The sequence below is a fragment of the Rhinolophus ferrumequinum genome, chromosome 7 (genome assembly GCF_004115265.2).
Source record: "Rhinolophus ferrumequinum isolate MPI-CBG mRhiFer1 chromosome 7, mRhiFer1_v1.p, whole genome shotgun sequence".
Lineage (NCBI taxonomy): Eukaryota > Metazoa > Chordata > Mammalia > Chiroptera > Rhinolophidae > Rhinolophus > Rhinolophus ferrumequinum.
In genome coordinates, this window is record NC_046290.1 from 88781440 (window position 1) to 88807886 (window position 26447).

Sequence of the window (26447 nt, forward strand, 5' to 3'; positions counted from 1 at the left end):
AATGGTACCTGCTGTCCTGCTAGACATCACTGGGAACACAAATTTAGAGATTTCATTATCGCATACGCCATACATTTTCATATTTCCCCAGACTGGGGGTGGGGAAATATAAATCTCTTTACTCTCTTGTCAGTGTTGTAACACCAACATGTGAAATACAGTACATACTAATAATAGTTATCACAAAGAATAACGGCTACTTACAATCAAACATATACTACTCAGGAAATATCCAGAAGTAGTGAAGTATTCATTGTTTATAACATTGTCAAAAAAAAAATCTGTCCTTTCACTTTAACAGTCTTATGTTAAATGCATTTGTGTTTTCCCTAAGTCACCTGAAGAATTCTCACATATGTGTTTTGTGAGCTTTCATGGAAACAGTATACATGGTTCTAAATAAAAATGTATATACTTTAAAAATCTTTTGCAAGGGAACAGGCGATTTCCATACCAACACAGTTTTTTCCATCTGTAGTTAATTCAAAGCCGGCATTGCAAATGCACTGGAAACTTCCATCTGTGTTCACACATCGACCGTTTTTACAAAGAACCCCATTCTGGATGCACTCATCAATATCTGGGAAGATTAGGAATGGCCAAGCATTATTCTTTTACACTAATTACAGACAAAACAGTAAGATAATAAATTTAATTTTAAATATCCAGTTTATTTATACAAGATCGAATTGCTTCTTTAGCAAAATCTCTACCTCTCACCCGCTTGTTTTTTTTTTCTCTTTTCCTGGATAGGTAGGTATATGGCCCCGACTTATTGTAGCTAAAGAGGGAAAGAAAGAGAAATGAAATGGGATGTGCAGTGACCCTAACAGAGGGCAGATAGTGCCGCTGGGACTAGGGGTGGAGCTGTTTTTGACACAGTGGTGGAAGACCTTAAAAGTCAGGGCAAAGAGTAAGAGTAAAGTAACTACAAATATCTGGATTAAGAGGAACATCATGGAAACTGCTGGAGTAAGCTGGTTCAAGCAACTACCTGTGGATGAATAGGAAATGAAAAAGAAGACATGCAGAGTCATCTGCTAAAAGAATTCTGAGATGAATCAGCAGTGAGGTAGAGAGTTTGGACGATGGGTGCGTGCAGCAATGAAAAAATAAAGACCGGGCATAATTTGATGCTGGACTGTGTGTGAGGATCAAAGAAGACAGTGGATGAAAAGGACTGTAAATATTAAGCGCCATTAATCAGAGAGCAGCAGTGCTACTAATGTGACTTGGAGAAAAGAAGCTGTGATCTCGGGAAGGAAGATAAATGGAATTTTTGTGAAGCCAGATACCATGTTGCCTGGGTTATATATGCAAATAATGTTTACGTATAAAGGGAACACTTCTGAGGGTAGTATAAAATAAATCGGCAATAACGTAACAGCACTTATTTCATTCCATGTCTTATTTTAATAAATTTACTTTTAACCTCAACAGCCTGGGTCGCTGTGTTTCATGGAACATTTTCCTACGTGAAAGCAAACTGCCTTACCAATGCATGCCTGCTTGGTAGGAGTCCTCTGGAACCCAGCATGACATTTACAATAATAGGATCCAGGTGTGTTAACACAATCTCCATTAGTGCAGGGATTTGATGTGCATTCATCAACATCTGTGAGCAGCAAAAGAAACCATTACAGACTTCACTCCGTTCCTAGAAATGTTTGTTTAAAGTACATTTAGGCCTCCCAAATTTGAGAGGCCAGTCAGTGGTAATAGTCTAAATAGCAGAGTATTTATAAATGAATGAACATTCCTTTCTTCAAATACAGAGGCCAGTCTGGAGATTTACAAAAATTCTGCCTATTGGAGAGTACAAGGGAATTTGCTTTAATCAAGCAATATAATGATTTTTCAATTTGAATAATGCACAATGATTAAAAGCATGGGCTCTTTAAAGACACTGCCATGAGTTCCAATAGGCTATCATGCTTATTATCTTTAGTAGTCTGGGCAAGAGAATAGCCTCACTAAGGCTTGGTACAGTGTTAGAAGAGCAATTGAAGATTTTTCAAAATATATGTTTATATGACATATTGTCACTTGTAATAGTTTTAATGAAAGAGATTGACAGAATTTCTTTGTTACTATTTTTGGGAACTCAACTATATATTTAACTATATATGCATGCACTGAATCTCGTGTAATATTTTGAAGTAACAAACATACGGTGGAGTAGAAAATGAAAATTAATTAAAACAAAGCCTATTGGTTTCAGTAGCTTCAGGTTTCTTTAGGATCTTAAAATTGGCTCAGGAATTTTTTGCATAAAACCAAGTTGTATGCAAGTACTAGTTCTGATCCTAAATGGGAGAAACATCCCTGCTTTTCATTCAAGACCTCTTAAGGCTTGATTGAATGCAAACCCATGGCAGAGTTCAGAAACTGCACGACCAAATGGCAGACTGAACAGTTTGGCCTTGTCAACTCCCAGAGAACTCACGTGTGCCAGTGTTAGAAAAAGTCATTCATCTCTCTCAGCAATGCCCCCCTAAATATTATTTTGAATGCTGGCAAATTAAAAACCTGGCTGGCTGCTGAAGGCATAATGATTTGCCATTTCATATACATGTAGAAGTCATTAACATATCAATTTCAGCTAAACTGGAAAGCACAATAATAAAATCAATTCACAGGTTTACCATTTTGATAAACAGATTACTTTTTTCACAGATGTTCTTAAAATAGGAACTTTATCAAACTCACCAACCTCAATTATATAAACACTCAGACTGAAAGCAATTAAGCTCTTTCTGGTAAAGGAGGAGAAAAAAAAAATCTCATAGCAAATAAAATAAAAACAGCAAAGAATAACAAGGTTAAATGCTTTTTCGATTCATCCAAAGACACCTTCACCGCCCCTTAAGACTCACTTACATTTCAACTTTGGTTGATTACACCAATTCTACTGAGCCAAAAGAACGTAGCAAAATGAGAAAAGCGCGTTTTGAGCATTAGCAACATAAAATATAATTAAGGTACTTTCCAATTCAAAATATCACCAAATAAAATGATTTGAATGGAATTAAAAATACTGCTAACAGCAGTTTGACTTACACTGACAGTAAAGGAGTCCCAGAAATTCAGTTTAGAGAATTCTCAGTAAAAAGAAAGAAAAATGTGATGAGCAAATGTAACTATTTTCAGGCCTCAGGAGTAACTCATACTAGCAAAATGGACCCAATTCTATTTGCCTTGTCTTGGATCCTTTAATATAGTTGTTGCCTTTCAAGTTACACCCCTTCCTAGGTATCTAACAGAAGTTCCCAAATAGCACAGGCAGTTTGCTATTCCTCAAAACACAGGTACAATTAAAATAGTTACCACTTTATCTTGGGCTTATATCCTCTTAACTTTTTCTGATATCCCAACTTGTTTATAAACTCAAACTGACTAGAAGTTGACACTAGAAAGAGTAGAGGCTGAAAAATACTAAAAACTTATTTTCTGAAAATATGCCCCAATACTAATCTTTGTCCCTATGAATTACAATAGAAAGATTAACTCTGCCCAGGGTTAAATGCAGGGCTGGGTGATGAGATCAAACTAGAATGGAACCGTTTGTAATAATGTTCGGGTGAAACGCAGAAGTTTGAGATTTATATTGACACATTAACTGTGCAGAGAATCTCAACACTACATTAGACAGAGTTCATACAAAGGGTGGTAGGAGCCCTTCTCACCTGGGTTCCAGGAATAGTAAGAACCTTGAGACATCCATTTGATATGATTAGCTCATATCCTAGAGTTGTACTAACTGTGTATCACCCTTGGGAGAACTGAAAAAAAACAGTCACTGAAATCACTTTCTGCAGGGCTTACCTCTCTAGAGGAAGCCCGGTTGAGAAGGCTGAGTTGGCAGCCTGACTACAGAAAGAAATACTGATCCTTAAGGACCGTTTATCTGTATACCAATGGTTCACAAACTCCCCCCGAGTAGAGGTGCTTTACTAGCTAGAATAATGTGCACCGTGGCGCTAACATGGAATAAATGTGGTTTCTGGCTAATTTATAGAAAATATTTAACTTCTGGCCTACTTCTACTTGTTGGTTAGTGAATCATGCAGTGACACATGAAGGACAAATATTAATAGCAAGACAAAACTAATCAAATTTCAGTTTGGTAGACTGTAACTGTGTAAGGGGATATTTTATATATTGTATTGTATACTTGTAATCATGTCTTGTGGTGGTAAAATAATTTTCAAGTTATATAATAACAATAAATATATCACTATTTCATGGTGCTCCAAAAATAACTGCCTGGTCTACGTATCACTTAAACAAGCATCAGGTACTATCTGCTGAGACAGGGTTACTGTATATAGTTATAGAATGCACAAAGTCTGAATGGCACCTTCTACAGTTGTGCAGTGCAAAACCTGTGCAACTGTACATAAGGGATCCTGAACTAAGCCTTATTTAATCGTTCTGATCTTGTAGCTCCATACATGGTTTAGAATGATTGTTTTTCCAAAATATCATATTTGGCTCACATTTTCCTTCATAATCATAGTGCACTTAGACTTTTTTTAGTTTAACTTGGCAAAATTCTAATACTAACTCTCTGTTCTTGGCCTCCCCTCTGTATTTTATAACAGAACACCTGACCCCAAATCTGGTATTTAGGGTTATGCTTATTATAAAACACATACATAATCATTTGCTAATATGATGAATAAATGAATAACCTCAAAATGGTTCAATTGCGCTAGTCTTAAAACTACTCTTAATAGATCTTCAGAACTCTCAATATGAAACCCAATAGATTTTTCTTCCTCAGTGTGTTTGATTTTTCTGCCACATTTAACACTTGACACTACTTATCTCTTGAAAGTGTACCCTTGTATAGCTTCAGTTATATAATACTGGATTATTTTTCTGTGTCTCCAACACTATTACTAAGTTTTCTTTATGGACTTATGTTGCTATTCCACAGGTTTTCAGCCACAGTACTACTGTTATCTTTTCATTCTTTCTGTCCAGTCTTGGTGACAGTATTCACCCTCATGGTTCTAATAGCCACCTGTATGTGATTGACCCGTAACTCTCCCTGAACACTCCGCTCAGCTTTAGATCTCTATAATGAAACGTCCTAGGCAACCTAAACCTCAACATGTCCAAAAGAAACTCATCAACTATTCCCTCCCAAGTGGCACCTTCTTCTGCATGTTAATGACACCACCACATATCCAGTGTTGTTCAGCTAGGAAGGAAAGAAAAGGAGAGGCAGAGACAGAAATCACCACACTTCGGATGTGAAAGGATGGGGTATTCCTGACGTGGCTTAGCTCGGCACACTGTTATAGGAGAAAATGGAAGACCATGCACACAGGAGAGGCAGCTTGGAAACTAGCTTAACTTCAAACGGCGTTTTAAAACTCATATTCAGTCCAATTTATTCCTGTAGTTTAAAAGCTATCAAAAAACTAAGAAGGATTAAAGAACCACGAGCTTACCTATGCAATCCCCGTTCGCATCCTGCTTATAGCCCATGTTGCATTCACATCGGTAGCTAGAGACAGTAGGTATGCAGCGTCCGTTTAAACAGAGATTAGCATGGTGCTTACAGATATCTATTGTCTGGTTCAGAATAGCTATGGAAAATCAAAACACAAGTGTTATTTCATCATTACAACATGAATTACTTTCCTTAGAGTTGACTTTTAAAAGTATGCTTAATAGTACATTAATTAGGTATGTATAGCAAAAGCTCACAAAGAATAACATAATATACAATAATATTTTAAACTTCATTGTTGAAGATATAAAAATATTCTTGAGACACATGGTTGTTACTTGCATTTGTCAAGTTATGCATCTGGAGACTTTGCTCATAATAATGCCTTTTAAAATTTTCAGGAATGTTCTACTATACATTTGAATGCGTTCCATTTCTTTTTTTGTAACTGTGCTGAATTTCAGATATAGTAAATAGGCAACATGCCAAAAAGAATAAACATAACACTATAGGACATCATTAAATATTATTAGCAAGAGCAGTTATTTTAAAAAGAATGAACTTAAATGTCAAGTACACCAATGCCAATTCTGGCCAGAAGCCCACAGCTCTCCATTTCTTAAGTTATTCAACAAAAAAGGGTGAGGAAAATAAAGATATTTCATTATAATATTTGGATAGGCACAGAGCAAGACTTATTCAGTTTATCTCAGCTGAGAAATGGTTCTGGAAATCATTCCAGGGGTGTATGAGCTGGGCAGCTGCAAAGGGCCAAATGCAATACACTGAACCAAAAACGTGCCCTTGAATGGCGTCATCTGGATTGGACCATTGCTGTGCTCTCATCTCTATTCGCAAAGAAAGCCTGGGTTACTCATTCTTTTCTCTAATTTGGAAAATTTATGGAACAGGAAGATAATATTTTCCTAAGAATTTTCTATTACTACATTATATTTTAGACGCTAAAACAAGTTTTTACACACACACCCATTTTGGAGAAAAAAATGTTAGCAATTATAATATCATTTAAGGCAGAAAACGAAAGAGTTTACACAAGAAGTAAATACTCACTTAGCCCAGTGATGATGGGTCCCTGTCCCCCGGCTCCTACGCCCGCTCCCCCAACGCCAGGAGAAAAGCCATTGCTTCCGGGGATGGGGATAAAGCCTGTCCCTCCTGGGCCATAACCATTGCCATTGCCACTTGGGGCAAAGCCATTCCCCCCAGTGCCTCCAGGTCTGGAACCAGCACTCCCTGGAATCCCTCCTATTGGAAGTCCATCCATGCAAAGCCTGCGGTATTCCTCTACAAGAAAAGAAAGTTCAGTGAGACACAAATGGATGTCTTTCTGCAAAATAAAACCAATCTTTGTACTGTAATGATCATTTTAGCTTATCTATACCACACGATATGAATAAGTAGGTATTATCTTAATAAATGTTTTCAATGCTAGCAGTAGCAGGAAAAGGTATAGCTGTTTCAAAAAAAATTTACAACCTACACGCCATATTTTAACTGAGTTGCATAACCATAGAATCATTTATATGAGCATTTTGATTTCACACCCCTTAGTGCAACTCATAAAATTCCAGATATAACTATGAATACAAAAAAATTTACTTGAATGGATGAATATTAAAGCTTTAAGTAATTCATTCTGCATATTTGATTTTACTTGAAATTTCATAAGGAATATATGTTTCCTATTACTTCTCATTAAAGGATTAACATGGCTTCAGAATATTTCTTTCTAACATAGATTTTTTTTAACAGAAGATGGTATTTAATAAGCTTTTAAATCTGCTCCTTATTTGTCCAAGTATCAAAGTTGAAAGAAAAGAAGAATATAGTGATTGCCTTATTTCCTTAACTGTTGTCAGAAAATTAGAAAACTGTATCAGAAGAAACGAAAATTAACTCAAGTAATTGTTTCAGCATTAATCTTACTATTACATATTACTAGTGGAACTATGGCTTTCCAAAATTATATACTATGCATTAACTCTGCTTTAAAAATTTTTTTCTAGTTTTTGATATTTTATAGCTTAGTTTGAAAGAATGTGCCTTAATTTTTTTCTCCATAACAGTACATATAGGTACATATCTTTATAAGCATATTTCAAAAATTTTAATTATTTTTATAATAATAATTTAGTATTACGATGTACAATAAAATACATTGATATGCCCCTATGTGATAAACATTAATCGTACTTAACGATTCACATTATATTAACAAGAGGAGCTACTTCTCATTCATCCTAATTTCCTGATACAGCCTCAGTTATATGGCAGTTAATACAGCAAAGTGAATGAGAGCTATTCGCCTAGGCTTTTATTCTTAGTTTTCAGGTCATTAGAAAAGAGGAAATATCTTCAAGGATTGGGACACTACAAGATAAAGATACTCCTGAAATAAAATGTAAATGAAGGTAGAACTTTGTTATTGAAACATACTCCAGCTCTGGAATGAAAGATCAGGAGGTGTTAAAACTGAATTGAAATATTGACATTTGAAATAATTTTTTAAAACATTTCCAAAAACACAAGCCATAATCAGCTCTCGGGAATGTTTTTGGTATTAATAAATTGGGTATAATCATAACTGATCCCAAACAAACAATGCCATCCTATCTCTCACAAAAACACTCAAGTCATATTGAAGACAGTAAGAGGAACAGAAATAGGATCTGACTTCAAGGAGAAGAGCAAAGTACGCTGGTACTCATTCTCCTAATGCTGTGTATCCTGAAGAGACTAGCAGCAGACTGCTCACCAGAGCCTCTCACGGGACACGCTTCAGGAATGGTTCCAAGGCCCCAGCAGCGGCCAGGCTCACAGCAGCACTGCATTTTTGTCATTCTGCCCGGGAGCTCTTGTGCGCAGCGACCATTCACCAGGCCTGAGAAACATGTGCCTGTTCTTTGATCTGAACATGTGAAAATAAAATAGAAGGCATGGCAGAATTATCTCAGGTTCTTACACCAATCATTTCACATATTAGAAGAGGCTAAATGAAAGAAGTTGTTTTACTTAATCTCTATTTATTCTCTGAATTTTTACGACATTTATTCGTTCCTTTACTTATTTGCTGAGCAACCATTTATTGAGCACCTATGCCATGCCACATCCCAGAGATACACAAATGGAAGGTGGCAAGCAGACATGAGCCCATCCTGCAGTGAGAAGCCGATCCAGAGCTTGAAGGGAAGAAACCACCCAGTCCCATCCTACATTCTCCAACCCCCAGCTGACCTGCAGACATGTACTACTGCTTGCCATTGAGATTTTTTGTGGTTGGTTGTTACATAGCAGTATCTGACAGATACAGGTCTGTTTTAGAAATTTTGATCGGAAGCAGCTCTTTGAGACAGTAACATCTGGGGAGAGACTTGAATAAAATGAGATCATGAACCACATAATTACCTGAAGGAAGAGCAAGTTCAAAGAGAAAGAAGGGGATATGCTTGATGTGTGTGAAAAACGGGTCAATGTGGCTGGAGGAGAGCACGTAATAGGGAGAGTGGGAGACTGAGCTCAGACAGGTATCAAAGCAAGATCTCGTACAGCCCTGTAGAGCATTAGGGAAGGGCTTTGGGGTTTTATTTGGAATTCTGTAAGAGTCATAGGATGGTTTCAATTAGAGGAAGAACAATAGTTTACATTTAAAAAGTCTCTTTGGCCATTGACTGTAGAGAGCACAGGAAGACCAGTGAAGATGATACTGCAGGCCCCCAGGGGAGAGATGAGGGTGGCCTGGATGAGGGTGACAGCAGTGAAGATGATGACAGTGGTCAGATGACAGACGTACTCTGACAGTACAGCCAATGGGAACTTGCATGGGCAAAGGGTATGAGAGAAAAGAGGAAACGTCTCAAGATTCTGATTCACAACAGAGATGGGGATAAAAGAGAAGAAATAGGATTAAAGGGCATGATACAAGGCTTTATTTTAAAATATGTTATATTTGGAATATTGAATATATGAACCTGGAATCCAGAGGAATGGTCAGGCTGAAGATACATACCTGTGAGATATCAGTACATACCTATATATACTGATAGATACACCACTATATACTAATACACACACACACACACACACACACACACACACACACACACTGGGGGTGCCAAAAAATGTAGATAAGTAGACATTGGTCAATGTTGCTCAAGCAGTAGTTCGCTATAATCAAAAGTGTCTGGACGCTGATGGAAAACACTTGGAGCACCTCTTGTAATTGCAGAAGTCAAACCTGACTTGTACTCATCTTTTGTTATGGGTATGTATTGAGTATTACAATTTTAATACAGTTCTTTCCTTTCTTAAAATGTGCATACATTTTTTTGGCATGCTGTGTGTGTGTGTGTACTTCTGAATATATATATATATATATATGTATGTATGTATGTGTGTGTATATATATACACACACATATATATATACATATATATATATATACACATATATATATATATATATATATATGTATATATATGGTGGTGTAAGCCATGAAATTGCAAGAGACATTTTTAAGAACTAGGGGTAATGAGTTATATGTCAAATGGTGCTGAAAAATAAAGTGGAGATTCAGAACTAACCACTGGGTTGGCAGGACCGCTACATACGGAGTTTGTGCATTATCTTGCAGGATTGAGGGTAGAGAACTGACATGATCAATCGTGACTATAATAAAGGTCACTCTGGCAGCAAGGTAGAGAATGGATCAGAATGGCAGATGAAGGCTAGAAGATGTCATCAAAAGACTACATAAAATGCAAAAAGTACATAGGGATAAAAATAATAGCATCTGTACACTCTGTGGGTTTATAACTGAAGCTGCCTTTATTGTAAGCAATGAAAGAAATTGTGAGCCTAATTCATTATCGATTATTCAACTTTTATCAAGGTGCTATCAAAGATATTTTGTCTAAAACCACAAGAAAGATGTACCACAACAATAAGGAGCTGCATATCAACAATGAAGATGAAACTATTAATTAAATAATTCCATTGAGAGGTAAAGCCTAAATGATTTGCACTAGATACAGAATTTAAAATAAATAATAAATAAATAAAATAATATTATTTCCTCTACTGGTCCACAGTATACCTCAGGTTGCTTCTAAGCTATTATTCAAATAAATGAATTGGCTTTAAGATACTCCATGTAAGAATCAGAACACCTCCTCACATTTCCCAAAAGAAACCCAGTATGTCCAGATGTCCCCAACTTACGATGGTTCCAATTACAATATTTTGACTTTAGGATGGTGTGGAAACGATACTCATTCAGTAGAAACCATACTTCAAGTTTTGGTTTCAATCTTTCCCCGAGCTACAGATATGCAGTACGATCCTCTCTCATGACGCTGGGCCCTGCAGAGAACTGCAGCTCCCACCCAGCCAGCCATACCATCACCAGAGTACACAACTGATGCTACACAGTGTACTGTGTTGCCAGCGTTTGTTTTTTTCTTTTTTCTGGTTATTGTATTCTGAACACGTTGAAGGTAGGCTAGGCTAAGCTATGATGTCTGTTAGGTTAAGTGTATTAAACGTATTTTCACCACACGATGTGTTTATCAGGACATAACCTCACTGTACGTCAACAAGCCTCTGTATTAAATTTGAGGCACACACGCATGCGCACTTAGAGGCACTGGAGACATTTCATAAACTTCACAAGTTGCGCCTGAACAGGCTGTCACTGGGAAGAGTTTCACAGGTAGGTTCCTATTCCCAAGAATGAGCCAGGAAAATAATTTTTGGAATATTAATTTCAGAAACCCAAAGTATCATGTTCCTAGATTTACTTGATTGCTATACTCCTCAAGACCAGGGTGTAAATTAGGATAAGGAAGCCCTAAACTCTTAACAATAATCACTATTATGAAACAGTACTACAAGGTTGGCTGAATTGTATTTATCTCTTCAAGGCTTCTGCAAGGAGGAGGCTATACCATAAGTTTTGAAGAAAAAACAATGGCCTTGAATCAGGAGCCTTAGATTTACATCAAAATTAACTTTGATTTTTGCAACTATATTGAACTCTTCTTCGTCATGGAAAAGGGTTGGTGGACAAATGAAATAAAACAGTATGTGGTCTGTTTCTAGCAGAACGTGGATTAGCTATCCCAATGTCTTTCCCAATAAAAGGATCCCAAGTAAAATATGAAAAATTATGTTAAAAAATACACCCCTTAGCTGGCATGAAGAAAGGGAAAAATAGAGTCTTAAAATGAAGTGAAAACAGGAACTTTAGGAGGTAGATGCACAGCCAGGTTTCAGCTTCAGGGCTTCTGCGAAACTCTAGAGACTTTAAATTTCAACTCTGCTGGGTGGAGGTAAAAAATAGAAATCTGTAACTCCAAGCTCTTCCTCACACAGACCCCTTTTGATGTCTCAGTTCATGTTAGGTTTGTGGTCTGCAGAATTTCAAAGGTGGAATATAATATAAAGATGTTCTCAGGTAGGGATACTCTGTGCAACTGGCATAAGCTACTATCACTAAGGACAAGTCTCAAATAATTTCCATAGATACCATGTTTCCCCGAAAATAAGACCTAGCCAGACCATCAGCTCTAATGTGTCTTTTGGAGCAAAAATTAATATAAGACCCGGTCTTATTTTACTATAAGACCCGGTCTTATCTAACACAATATAAGATTGGGTCTTATATTAATTTTTGCTCCAAAAGACGCATTGGAGCTGATGGTCTGGCCAGGTCTTATTTTCGTGGAAACACTGTAAAGTTCCAAGAAAAAAAAAAAGTGGAGTAGGTAACAGGAAAATAAATAAGTAAATTAATAACACATAAAGAAACAAGGCTCAATGAACAAAAGTGACTTGAATAAAAAGCAGGTTTCAGATATTGGAATGGTCACACCAATTCTGACAATTATTAATGATAATTCAGTAAATATTAGTTAATAACTAAATTATATTTAAAATGTTTAAGCAATTAAAATCTAAAAATGTGAGCAGGGTAAAAGAGCCCATAAACAATGGAAGAACAGACTTAAAAGAATTCAATAAAACTTCTAAATGAAAACGATCATACCTGAAATAAAATGCTTAGTGAATATATTAAACAGGGTATTCCATATAGATGAAGAGAGAATTACTGAGCTGGAAAATATAGCTGAACATATTAATTTCAGTGTAGTTCGAAGACACAACGACATGGAAAATGTTAAGAAGAGGTTAAGAAATATGGAGGTGAGCCTGAAAAGGTAATATACGTCTAATAGAAATATTAGAAAGAGGTAATAAGAAGACTGGGGCAGAGACAATATTTAATAGATACTGGCTTAGAACTTTCTGACGATGTTCCAAAAACCTCAAACCTAGGAATTCCAATAAATCCAAAGTGGGAAAAATAAAAATAAAGCCACAGCTTGTCATATTGCCGTGAAACCGCAGAACTTCAAAGGAAAAATGAAGATCTTAAAAATAGCTAAAAAAAAAAGACAGATTACCTGTTAAGGAATGATATCTGAACAATCACTGAACTCTTAATAGCACCAATAGATGCTAGAAAACAATGGAATAGTATCTTCTGTACATTATGATAAAATAACTGTCCACTTAAAATTCTGTACTCAAAGAAACCATCTTTCCAGAGAGTAAATGAAGTTCATTTTCAGGAAAACAAAACCAGAGAATTTTCTACCAAAAGGTTCTTGCTAAAGGAAATTTTAGGAAGTTCTTTGGGCAAAAGGAAAATGTTTCCGAATGGAAGGTTTGAAATACATAAAGGAAAGACGAAAAATATTGTTAGATACCCAGGTAAAATCTAAACAAGCACTAAAATATCAGATAGTAATAAAAATGATTAATTTGTTGCAAAGAGGGAGGGGTAATGGCTAGAATTTATTAAATTGGAAAAGGGACATCAAAGTGTAACTTCTCTAATATTCTCTTGTTGTTTAGATGTGGGTAAAAATGCAGATTATTTTTAGATTGTAAGTTACATATACATCTTAAAACAGCTCGGATAAGCACTAAAACCACAGAAATAAAGTATGTAACTTCGGAACACTAGAGGAAAAAAGAATGGAGTATGGTGGAAAAAGGAAACCTGAAAGCAAGAAAGGAGAAAAAAATAACAACAAAAAAAAGCAAGTAGGAAGTACAAAGAAGAGAATAGAAATAAAAACAAATATATAAATGACTATAGTAAATACAAATAAATTTAAGTCTCAATTTAAAAGACAAAGATTTCATTCTGTGTAAAAACAATTTAGATTTAGACTGTTTAAAAGAGACATTTAAAGCATAAGGAAGCAGAAAATTGAGAGGAAAGATATACAACAGGCATATATTTAAACCTTCTACTCCCACTCACAAAATGTGATGCAAAATAATATATAAAACAGACCAAGAGAGAATGTTTAGAAATAGACCATGAAGAAAAGAACTTGAGACAGTCAATACATATTGAAAAAAAGGTTCAATTTACCAGGAAACTATTTTAAAACATTCATCACCTTATAGCATCAAAATACAGAAAATAAAAATTTAAAGCACCACATAGAGAAACTGAGAAATCTCCCGTCAGAGTGGGATATTTATACAACTCTTTCGGAAACTGATACATACAGTAGACAAAATTCAGTAGACACTGAGAAAACTTAAACGGTATAGTTAACAAGTTTGATCTAATGGGTATATCTATGCGACATTTGGAGAAAACACATCTTTTTCAAGCCTACATGGAAGATTTGCAAACCAGAGAAACCCCTTACTCTTCTAAACAACTTGTGGATCAAACACAACAGCACACTGGAAATAAGGGAATATGTATACACACGAGAAAGTGCTCATCAGGAATCTAAATATACTTGGGAATCTGCCATGATGCTGGGAGGGGTCCACAAATCTCTCCTTACACTGTACCTTGCAGTGCAAGTGAAAAACCCCTCAGATACGTAGGCACTACATGATTCCCACTTACGGAGACCCCACTGTGACTAATAAAATAGAAATCCATTTAAAATTATTACTTAATACCCAGTAGCTTTTTCACTGTGTATTTTCTCAAAGATATTCAATTACCAACATGAATGGATCAGAAACCATTTTTGATGTTAAAGAGGGGTTTTGAATTATACAGTTTGGAAACTTCTGGAGAGTCTTATAATATGTACTGAAGGAAACCATATCACTGGTGAGAGGGTGGAGGGGCAGAAAGAGAGGACTGGAAAGTAAATCATAACTTTTTTCATAAATTCCACAGTCTCTTTTAACACCATTGGAGAGTCAAACTACCTCCAATCCTTTGAAGTCAAAAACATACCAGGATGAGATATAGATCAGTGTAATGTGATGTCTCATAGTTAAGGTGTCCCCCAAAATATATTTCAAAAGCGAAAGAGTGGCTAGGAGTTAGGTATTTATTTTGCATATCTGAAACTGTCTGGTCCTTAGAAAGTACTGTGTTGAAAGGCGTCATATGGTTCTCGCCTTTTTCTCGCTTTTTTCTGTCTGACTTATTTCGCTTAGCATAATAATCTCACTGATAATGTGGGATATAAAACTGAAAGCAACAAAAGAACAAGACAAACAAATAAAGAAACAAAAACTCATAGACATAGACAATAGTTTAGTGGTTACCAGAGGGTAAGGGGGGATGGGGATGGTAGAAGAGGGTAGGTAAATGGGATCACATATATGGTGATGGAAGGAGAACTGACTCTGGGTGGTGAACACAAAATATGATAGATGATGTACGCCCAAACTGTACACCCAAAACGTATGTAACTTTACTAACCATTGTCACCCCAATAAACTTTAAAAAAAAGGAAAGGAAAATGCGTCCTATGGAAGAATATCTGAAATAAAAGAAGAACACCCTATAGAACTAAGTTGTCTAGGCACACCATCCCTTGACACAGAGAACTACTATCACGGGCAAAGGCAGACGAAGCATATTTATTACACCATTAGGACAAGTCTTTCTAATGCTTGGTGCATGTTTAACTGTAGGACTGATATGGCATAGAAATGAAAACAAGTCTATTCCTCTAATAATCTCCTGTCACCCTCACTACAGTCCCAGAACAAAGTTTACATGAAGTGTTATTTAAAGCCACACTGAAAAAGAGGAAGCAATCCATCTCCTCTGATTAAAATATAAATCTGTCTTGAAGCCAAATAATGGTACTATTATCAGAGTTTGTTTCATGGTTTGACATTTCGTCTAAACTTGATTTAAGAGAATGGTTAATTACACAATGTGATGAAAACCTGGTAAAATTTGGGGGTTGTACCTTGAAATAAATATGCCTCCTGTTGAATGAGCTTTTGCTTATTAAAAATGAAGGGTTCAGTCAGAAAACACCGATGAGGTAAGCTCAGGTCAGAAAACTAGTGATAATAGGTGTTTGGTAAATAGCAACCACTGTCTCAGGTGTCATCCCCTGATCCTGGAGGGTTGTACCCGCTTCTTTGATGGGCTGGCGCCAACCTGGGTTCCCCTTGATTGACTCTGCAGATTCTTGCTATCCCTGAAATACCTTCATGTTGCCTTTATGTATGCTTTATACAAGACTAACTAGAACTAGGAACAATGAAAGAAAGGGAACCACTGTGGCTCTTAGGTTTACTTCCTCCTTTAAAATAGTGAAGTGTTTCTTCCACACTGTCTAACCGTCTCTTTCTAGAACATTCTTTCTTAATTAAAACTACTGCCTCTGTTCCTTTAATATGATTCTGAAGTTAAAACTAAAACACTATTTGGTATACTGTTTCACCCCTGTCTTCCCTATCCCACGTTAGTTAAACATCTTTAGGAGTTTTGGGTTGTCCTTTAAATGTTTTGTGGCAAATGCGCACATGCATATGTACCCATCATCACATAAAATTCTGCATAACAGCATATTTTGACCATCCTTCTATATCATTGTATCAAGACCTTCCTCATTTCCTTAAAACAGATTTTTCCCCATTGATTTTTGTCTCTGTCCTGCTCTAAAATCTTGATGGGCTCTCAATGCTCTCCGGATCAACCTGAAACATGGTCTTTAGCATGGCAGTTAAGAACCTCAGCAACAGAATCTTTTTTTGTTTGTTATATATTTCTAAGAACTTGTCCATTTCTTCTCGGTCATTGAATTTGGTGGCATATAGACCTTCAGAGTATTTGCATGTGATCCTTTGTATTTCTGTGGTATCCATCCTAACTTTATCTCTGATTTTGCCGATTTGTGTGTTTCCTCTTTTCTCTTTAGTGAGTCTAGCCAGGGACTGTCAATTTTATTAATCTTTTCAAAGAACCAGCTCTTTGTTGTGTTAAGTTTTTTTTTTTTTTGTGTGTGTGTGTGTTAAGTTTTTTGATTGCCTTTTTGTTCTCTATTTCATTTAGTTCTGCTCTAAGTTTTACTATATCCTTCCTTCTGCTGACTTTGGGTTTCATTCGTTCTTCTTTTCCCAGTTCTTTAAAATTTAATGTTAGGTTGTTTATTTGGATCTTACTCTCTACCCATCTTTCTCATTTTATCTCAGCTCTCTTTCCTAGACATGCTCTTCTCACCATTCTGAGCCCCTTCAGATACTCTCAGCACCTGCAGTCTTACTCACACCTTTCTCCTTGCTTAGCGCACCTTTATTCCTCTGGGGAGCTCCCACCCATTTTTCATGGTCGACATCATTTCCTCGACAATTTTCACTACAATCACGAGGCCTTTCTTTGTGACTTACGGCATTTACGGCCTAAAAAATTATTTTGCAATGAATCACCCAAGGCCTCAAACTTTCTCTTCTATTACTTTTTATATTATGTTTTCAGGTTTTCTTTTCTCAAGAATACTTCAAGGCAATATTCTGCACTGAAACTTTTGTAAAGCTCAAGGAGGTGTGCTGTGATGTTGTGGCAAGGTCACATTACGGTAAGGATTTCTAAGTGCTTCCTCTCGTTTTCTGAACTTCACTTGTTGCTGATTAGCACTTTCCATCCCACTGCTTAGGGTCCCTGCTAGAGCTCTATGCACACAATAGCAGCGGGGACATTATCTTGCATACAGCATTCCCTTGTCAATTCATTATTTACTCATCGCTGGCTGCCAGTCACTCTTCTCGCCTGCCGTGTTTCCTGAAAACAAGAGCTAGCTGGACAATCAACTCTAATGCGTCTTTTGGAGCAAAAATGTAAGACCCACATATTATATTATATCATATCATATCATATTATATTATATCTGGTCTTATATTATAGTAAAATAAGACTGGGTCTTATATTAATTTTTGCTCCAAAAGACGCATTAGAGCTGATTGTCCGGCTAGGTCTTATTTTCAGGGAAACACAGTATATTACAATGTGAACACTAGGTATTAATAATGCAATGTATACTACAATGACACTGAATTCCAAACTGACATAAAGGCCATTAAGTTGTGCTATTAAAAATGCTTCTAAAAAAGATAATTAGGTATGCTCCACTTTTTTTAGAACTGACATATGTTAGTACTCTGTTAAAAAGTAAAGCTCTTTCCTGGATATTTAACAATCTTGATGGGACACACTAGATAAAATTAAATTAGAAATTTGACTTTTATATTTAGCATCAAATGAAATGGAAAAACTATCTTCTTTTATAAATAAAGTGCCCAGCTAGACTCTCCTGCCATATGAAACTGTTTCCTACACATAAAAGAAAAAGGAAGTTTATTGATGCTTTATAGTGTAGTACAGACGCAGGATATTTTCGTTAACTAGAATAAAGAATTAGGGGAGCATTCAGCATATGCCGTTCTTAGAATAAAGCTGCGGATAACATGCAGTTTCATACTCAAGAAAGTTTTGAGTTTGTCCAACTCATTATTGTGAGCATATGTGTAGTTACAAAATAAATAGCCTGGAAATAGCCATGGCATATATAATTCAATCATAAATAAATTCAATCTAAGAAAATACAGACTCAGATTTTTAAAAATCAAAGTCGAAGATCTCTTACACATTAACATGTTAGATTTATTTTGTTCTCCCATATGGAAAACACATACTTATTCCAAATGTAACACAGTTATTCAAAATAATTTTAAGCTGCTCACTTAATTTTAACATTGGTTTCATAATTTCCAAGAGTCATTCTCTGTCCTTTGGGGTTTTCCTCTGTTCCTGGGTCACGACATTGATAATGAAATGAATGGGGACTGACGCTTAGCAGAGGGCTCATCGTTCCTCATTCTCAGGAGCTCCAGCAGGCTCTCTGTTGCCTTGAGCATCCCCGATCATCACTCAGTGCCACCACCTCATGGCCAGCAAGACGCCAAACAATGCAAAGCAGTTATTAACCAACAGGTTGGCCTATTCATTTCAGAAAAGATTTATAGGACCCAAACTTGTATACTACACAGACATAAAACTGCATAAAGTAGGACCTGATGGAACTCAGAGTCTGGTCAACGCGTAAGCCACAAGTACCTGTGACAACATAAGCTCAGAAATGAAGGAAACAAGAAATATTATGGGAGGGGCTGATAAATCTTGTCCAACAAGAAAACGTGGGTTGGGTAGAAATCGCTATAAAGAAATGTGGTGTCTAATTTGGGACTTAAAGGATGTGTTGAGTTTAAACGAGCATGGAGGGGGTATCAAGATGCTTCAGGTAGAGGGGATACTGTGGACAGAGGTCTGGAACTGAGCTCATGTATGGCAATGAGAGAAATGGGAGTGCAGTGTCAGGTGGCCAGTGGTTAGAGATGAGTCCTGAATACAGTCTGGGTCGGGTTCTAAAGGACTTTCAATACCCAGGAAAAGACTTAGGACTTTACATAGTGATGCAAGAGATATAGAGAGTTTATTATGATTTAATGGAAACCAAATATCTGACCTTGAAGAAAATCAACCTCAGTAAATCACTAGGAGTCTTGAGCTTGACTATCTGAATGTCATGAGGAGTATGACTCCTTTTCAATGCAAAAATAAATAAATAATTAAATAAATAAAAAAACAAACACAAGTTTTGTTTTACTAAAGAAAGATTTAGCAATTTAGGAAATCAAGTAGAAAGCAATAATTTAGAAATATGATATAAAGCAGTAACATCCGTTATGGAAAAGTCTGCCTTCTAACTAGTTTGCCTCTCTTCTTCTTAGACTTCCCACCCGTATTCTAATTCATTCTCAAAGGCCTTCAGTTACTCCACGTTGCTTATCAAATAAAACACATACACCTTATTTGATATTTCCAGAACTTCAGGGTAATAACCTTACTTATTTCTCCAGCCACATTTCTTCTAGCCATTTTCTAGAATATAAGCTTCCTGAAGCCATGATATCTAACCAATGATGTTCAGTGATGATGACTCCTAAATTGGCATTTCTCCTACAGAGTGGAGTCCATGCCTCTTTCAAGGGGATGATTGCGTCTGTGTGTGTGTGTGTATGTGTGTATACACGCACACACACATTATTTTCCTGTATAGTTCAAGAAAATTAAGCCAAGTGTAAGTAGTTCTACTAATTTTCAATTCTCATAGCTGTTAAATTATGTTAAATGAGTCAGACTTATTATGCAGTGAGCCAACTGGCAGCATTGACCCTAACAGTAGTTAATTTGCTCAGTTTTAGAGACTTAACGCGTCACTAAAAATGTTTTACCTAATGTAAGGCAGAAACTCTGATTCATTCACAAAGGACAAACAATTGTCATTCAAATCTCATCGTTCTCAGATGGGAAAGGAAGGCTCCCAATGGGCGTGCTGCTTCTCCAAGCAGACTGTCAGCATGATGGCAGAAAAACCACTCCCTGGAGACCTTGCTCTCTAGGCAGAGGGTCTGTGCCACGGCAAGGAGGCAGTGGAGGGTCATCGTAACAGGAGTAACAGGCAGGAGTCAGAGAGACCTGGATTCAAATCCTAGCTCCATTTATTGGCCTTGTAACAATGTGAACGTCACCTTGCCTCTCTACACTTCAGTTCCTTCATCTATAAATGTGAATAATTGTTCCTACCACTCAGGGCTATTTTAAGGATTATAAAGCATAATATATGGGTCCAGTGCAGACATATTCTCCTCCTCCTCCTCCTAACAATAATAATAATGATAATAATAATAACAATACTAATCATAAGGAATATTTTATTGAACATTTAATAGGAGAAACTGAAGTACAGAGAGGTCAGCAGCTTGCCCGAGACCCCAAAGCTGTGAGATAATGAGGAATGTAGACACCCAGTTCATGTCTCATAAGCTGTTGTTGTTATGTTTACTCTCACTCCTACTGTTTATTACTGCTATTGTACTCTTCCACTACTATTTGTGATGGCAAGATAGCATGCTAACGGCAGGATCTACATCACTTTTGTTAAGGGGCAGATGGCCAAAACTAGGAGTGTCTGGCATATCGGTACATTTTATCAAACGGATTCAGGCCACAGCCCTTTTGTGTGTGGGACAGACTTCTAGCTTCCATCCCTGACAATGTATTTCCATCTCACCAACCCAGATCACTTGGACGCCGACCTCAGGATCTACAGAGGCCTGGCAGTTAGTTGCTGACATACACTTCCAGTGGGAAAGGGAGACTGTCACCATCCAGGTGACCATCCTCTAGTGAACGAAGCAACTCCATTTTGGGGTGCTGGTTTAATTCTTCAAATTCCCATATCCCATGACTCTTTAGTACCCTACAGTCTAAGGCTTGCTCAATAATGGATGACCTACCCATGACCGGAAAGCACTGTTCCATCTTTCTAAATGTAGGAGAACATACAAATATATTTGGCGTTAGTTTGAATATGCTTAAAGAACAAAGTTAAAGGTGTCAATTTCTTTTCTGTAATGACTATTTTCACTAGAATAAACAAAGTCTAAGTAAACAAAACAGTGACTACATTCATGATTCAGAGCAATAAAACAACCTTTAATGGCTACAGTCTGTCTCTAAAGCAGATTTTTGGAAATCTTTCTCTTGTCTTTGTATCTCTCATGCGGGGTAAGAGCAATGTCTTGAGGAAGTCTTTCTTCATTTCCCAAATGACTCTGACAACATAAAACAAACCCAGATGGCTTCTGAAACTGAAGTCTCCGCAAAGAGCACCTCGTCTATCAGTCCCTCAAGAGCGGTGCCGTTTATTTTAAACAACTCTTTCAGCCATTTTCCCAATAGCTTTATAATCGTTGCCATCTCCATACCCGTTTGGGCTGTTCCGTCATTATAAAGAAGCAGTGTATTGTGCCTTCAAAAATACAAGGCTTACCAATGCACCGAGAGCCATCTGTTGAGGTTACATAGCCACGTGGACAAATGCAAAAATAGCTTCCCACGGTGTTGGAACATTCGCCAGTTTCACATATCCCAGGAATGACGCTGCACTCATCGATGTCTAATCAAGGGAAGAAGGAGAAGACGATTGAGATAGGCCTTCAGTAAATAGCTTTTAAAAGGGATTTAAAAAAAAAAGTATGAGAACACTCATGGTTGATTAGGTCAGATCACATAACCCTCAAGATACTCTTGTTTCAGGCCCTAAAGAATTTCTCACACATATCTATGGGAACTCAGATGAAAGTCAACTCCCATGGCAGGAAAACAAGGCCAACTAAAGCAAAACTCTATATCCTTCCCCCACCTCCCAACGCAATTTAAATTGGAAATAAGTAAAGATGTCATTGTTTCAGTTTCCACTCTACATCAATTAGGAATTATCCTACTACAACCTTTAAAAAAACACCTATAGGGATTATATTTTAAAATATGGAATAGCTATATTTAAAAATAATTTTCACACATTATTTGAATCAATGGAAGGTGGCAAATGCTTTATTTTTTTCTCTTTGGCTTCAGGAAATGTTTTTGTACTTACATCTGAATACGGGTATATTTGACATTCTGGGAATTAACTTCAAATCTAAAATAATACAGAAACATGGCACAGGGCAAACCTGGGAGGCTTTGGAAGGTGTCCAGTTTTCCTATTGTACCTCCCGGCACTTATTCATTCAGCTTACTCAATGCTGGGACTAGTCTATTCCCTTGCACATTAATGAAAGGTCTGCTTTCTTTTATACTTTCCCTAAAGCAGGAAAGCTGGCCATTTATATAAGCTGTAATGTACTTTTCTTCTAGTTCAATAAACAGAGAGAGGAGGTGGAAAGTCAAACAAAGCTACAATTAGGTACACTGGGAGCTAATTGCTAATACATTTGAAAGGAAATGAACCATTGTGAGGAAAATCCAGCAGTGGATGCTGGAAGTTGGCTGTCCCCAGCAAAGAACCAGTGAATACAGGCACCAATTATAAAAACCTCAAACAGATTAATTACTGAAATGTGAATCTGAGCATTTAGTTTCTTTTTAGCTGCATTTATTTTTTACAAATGTATCAATTTAAAAAAAACACAGGGAAAATGATATGGTAAATATAAGAAAAAAAACTTTAACCCTCACAATTAAAAAAATAGTTGGCAATGCCATCTTGAATTCCTCTGTTGATCTATTCATTCCTTTCTTTTCCATTTATTCTGACAAGTTACTCTTGCCTATGAGCTGTACCATGAAATAACTATATGCTTGTGTGTCTTCTTGGAATATTCATATAAAAAATGTTGCCAGATTCAGACATTCTCTGAAATAATATCTTCATTTGAGGCTTAACAGTTAGCCGCTGAAGGCACAGTTGTACAAATCAAAATCTACCAATTCCCCAAGAGAGATCAGAATTCTAACATGAATTGACTACATGAGGAGTGAATATATAATGTGGTGAGTTACCATCAGACTTAATCCAACAAAATGAAACCATATGTGCAAAATTAGGACCTGTTGCATCTTGTGTAGCTATCTTAGCGCAGTGCATTGTAATAAAACTGAACGTGGGTTCAGAAGAGAAAGGAAACTACAACAGCTGGACTGTGATCATCAAATAAATCGATCAATCACTTCTGGATAAGGAAGAGAAAAAAAAAGAGAGAGAGAAGAGCAAAGTACAGCAACAAGAAGTACAAAAGTGAAGGACCTTTTAACAACTTGCCTTCTGATCCTCTTACATCTAAAGTTGTACCAACAATCAAAGCACTTATGGGACCCAGAATTGATCCAAACTCTTAAAAATTAGGAACTTAAGTCTTTCATTTAGGCATTAACTCTTATTTCCAGGCATTTCCTTCCATAATAAAGAACTTCTTTGTGCTCTACTTCCAAATACCCTTCCCGACAACAAAAAGAGCACAAAATTGAAAGACGTTTGATATTTTTCTTTTTTAAGGAAAAAAAATCTGGAACATAGAAGAACACATGGAATGATATTAAATTTGTGGTTTTTGCATTAAATATTTTATTGTATAAAAGCTCCATGTTTCACAATTCTCCTTAGAATTAAATAGAAACTTGAAAAGTTTAGCTTCAAAATAATTATATGTAAAAGGCTCTCAGTAAGGTATTTAAGAATTCTATATGAAAAATAAGAATGTTTTCCATTTATTTTTGGGCTAGACTTAGCCCCAGATTTTAAAAATTAAAACGTTTGGTGCTTTTTCCCTTTTTTTACTGCATTTCAGTGTAGTCATGCCCAATATTTATCCATCAATTTAAATTTAAATTTAGCATTAACATTTATGTTCAGAAGGATGTATGCATGTAGCTCTTTTGTAGTATTAGTTCTTCAAGACCATATGTCATAATCAGATTTGGAAGTATTATCTTCTCAAATATAAAGTGTGTATTGCCTGGGTGTAACAAGTGCATCCAAATCTATTCAGGGGAAAAGCAGTCTTAACAGTGGAAACAGTTTTCATTCATGCTCTACACACCTAATGCGCCTCCACCCACCTCCCCTTGAAAAATTTTTAACAAGTTTATGTATCAGTTTGGAAGTTTTGATCTGCAAACATCTGAAAAACTGATCCAAATTGACCTAAACCAGAAATGTAATAGCTTGCATATCTGGAAGTCCAGAGGGTCATGGACTTCAGGATTGATTTAAGCCAGTCTCTTGCTCACTTTCTATGAGATATGCTCAGCGATGCCCTCCTCTATACTTGATTTCCTTAGGCTGCCTTCCCTGATGGGGGCAAAATGGCTGCAGCGGTTCTAGGTTAGACCTCTGACTGGAACATCTAGCAGGAGAGAGGGTGTCTCTTCCTGTGGTTCTCTCCTAAGAGGGAGAAAACTTTTTTCCAAGGAGCACCAAGCAAATCTCCCCTTTTTAATGTCCTGAATTGAGTCGCATGCCAATTTTTGAAGGACTTCTCCAGCTGGGACAATGTGCTGATTGTCATGGGCCCCGAGTCTTGAACCAATTACGGTGGCAAGTGGAATGCAGTTAGCTTTAGACTAATAAAAAATAAATAAATAAATAAATAAATAAATAAATAAATAAATAAAGCAAAAAATAGCATGGGTGAACGCATCTGAAAATATGGCACAGTTGAAGAATGCAAAGTATACCAAAATGGTTAGAAAACTGATAGAACATAAACTTAATTGGTTAGCCATATGCTGAATCCTGGAGAGCCTCCCTGAGGACTTTGGTTTTTATTCTGAGGTGATTAATGATGTCTGTGAAGGAGTTTAAGTGAAACAGGAGCATTAGACATGCAAATCAATATTTCAGAAAGACATTCCTTGTGTTTAATGTGGATGGATAAGAAACAGTCCAATGATAAATGACTAGAGCTTGAAATAGGCTTTATGATGAAGAAGAGAACACATATTCAGTTGATAGCTACAGGGAGAGATCAACATGACTTTGCCACTGGATAAATATCTCAGACTTCTAGCTTGATTGACAAGGGAGGTGATGATAGTGATATTAACAGAGAATGGGACACAGAGGGAAGAACACATTTGGAGGGTAAGTTGAGTTTGGGACATTTTGAACTTGAGATGTTTGAAAGAAACGGGCAGAAATTCTAACTACACAGCTAAAACACTGAAACTCAGAAAAGACATAAGGTGTGAAGATATACATTTGTGGTTTATGACCAACTCCATGAATTGCATTTTGAAGTTGTAACAACAGATGAGATCTCCAAAGAAAACATGAAAATGAGAAGAGCTGAACTTAAGGAGGGAACTCTGAGAACTGCCACCCATCTAACGGAGAGTCCAAGGAAGAAAAGCCAGTATAGGAGGCTGGGGAAAAAAGATCAGGGAGATAAGAGGAGTATGATGAATGGAGGCTAAAGGAGAACACTGTCAAAAAGGAGGGGGCTTTTAAGTGTGCCATGGAAGGGTAAAGAAAGAAAAGGACTGGAAAGTGTTAGGTAACTTGAAGAGGCTGAACACAGGTTTTTTGAAAAAGAAAACTAGATCTAAGCAAAACCATCTGACAGATTTTTGACTGCCAAAACCACATAACCTCATATTTGTCAACCAACATTTACAACATTTACTGTAAATCTTACTCTAAGCAGAATATAATGAATAATTTGGTAAGTAGTGCTAAGTGTGATCTCAGATATCACTGAATTCTAAGAACATTGCTCTAGAGATTCTGTCAATTTCAATATGTACATGTCATACATAAAAGCAGTCCATGTAACAATTATGTTACAGAAAACTTAGAACAAATTAAACAAGAAATTTTGTTTTAAAAAAAGTGTTTTTACAATATTTTCTTTCCATCCATGCCAAGGAACTATATGCGTTTGGCCCACTCTGTATAATTTTTTTGGTATAAAAAAGTATATTTCTGTTTTACATTGAATTTCGATTCATTAATACACTGTTAGAAATTAGAAAAATGTGTGACTAAATTTTAAATGCAATAAATTGCTAACTATTTCAAGCTTTTATAAGGATAATGGCATTATCAAAATGATAAAACAAGTTGTAATGGAAAATTAATGTTTTCTTTCCCCTTTTCAGGTTTTGAAAGCATGGTGTGTACCAATCGTACTCAGAATTTCATTGTATATTTATAAACAAGTTTATTTAAATATAATAATTGTGCGGGAATACAATTTGCCTACTTAAACTACAAAATTCAGTGGTTTTCAGTATATTTACAGGGTTATGGAACTATCACTACAACCT

General features: G+C 36.4%; 1 protein-coding gene across 1 annotated transcript in view; it reads right to left on the reverse strand.

The window, feature by feature from the left end:
* FBN2 (fibrillin 2) overlaps positions 1–26447 on the reverse strand; it is a 264303-nt gene that overhangs the window by 108811 nt on the left and 129045 nt on the right. The window contains exons 8-13 of the mRNA XM_033111165.1: positions 21670–21795; positions 8241–8393; positions 6536–6769; positions 5463–5600; positions 1496–1615; positions 455–580 (exon numbers count right to left, since the gene is read on the reverse strand). Coding sequence (XP_032967056.1) covers positions 455–580; positions 1496–1615; positions 5463–5600; positions 6536–6769; positions 8241–8393; positions 21670–21795 — 897 coding nt within the window. The remainder of the gene's footprint in view (positions 1–454; positions 581–1495; positions 1616–5462; positions 5601–6535; positions 6770–8240; positions 8394–21669; positions 21796–26447) is intronic.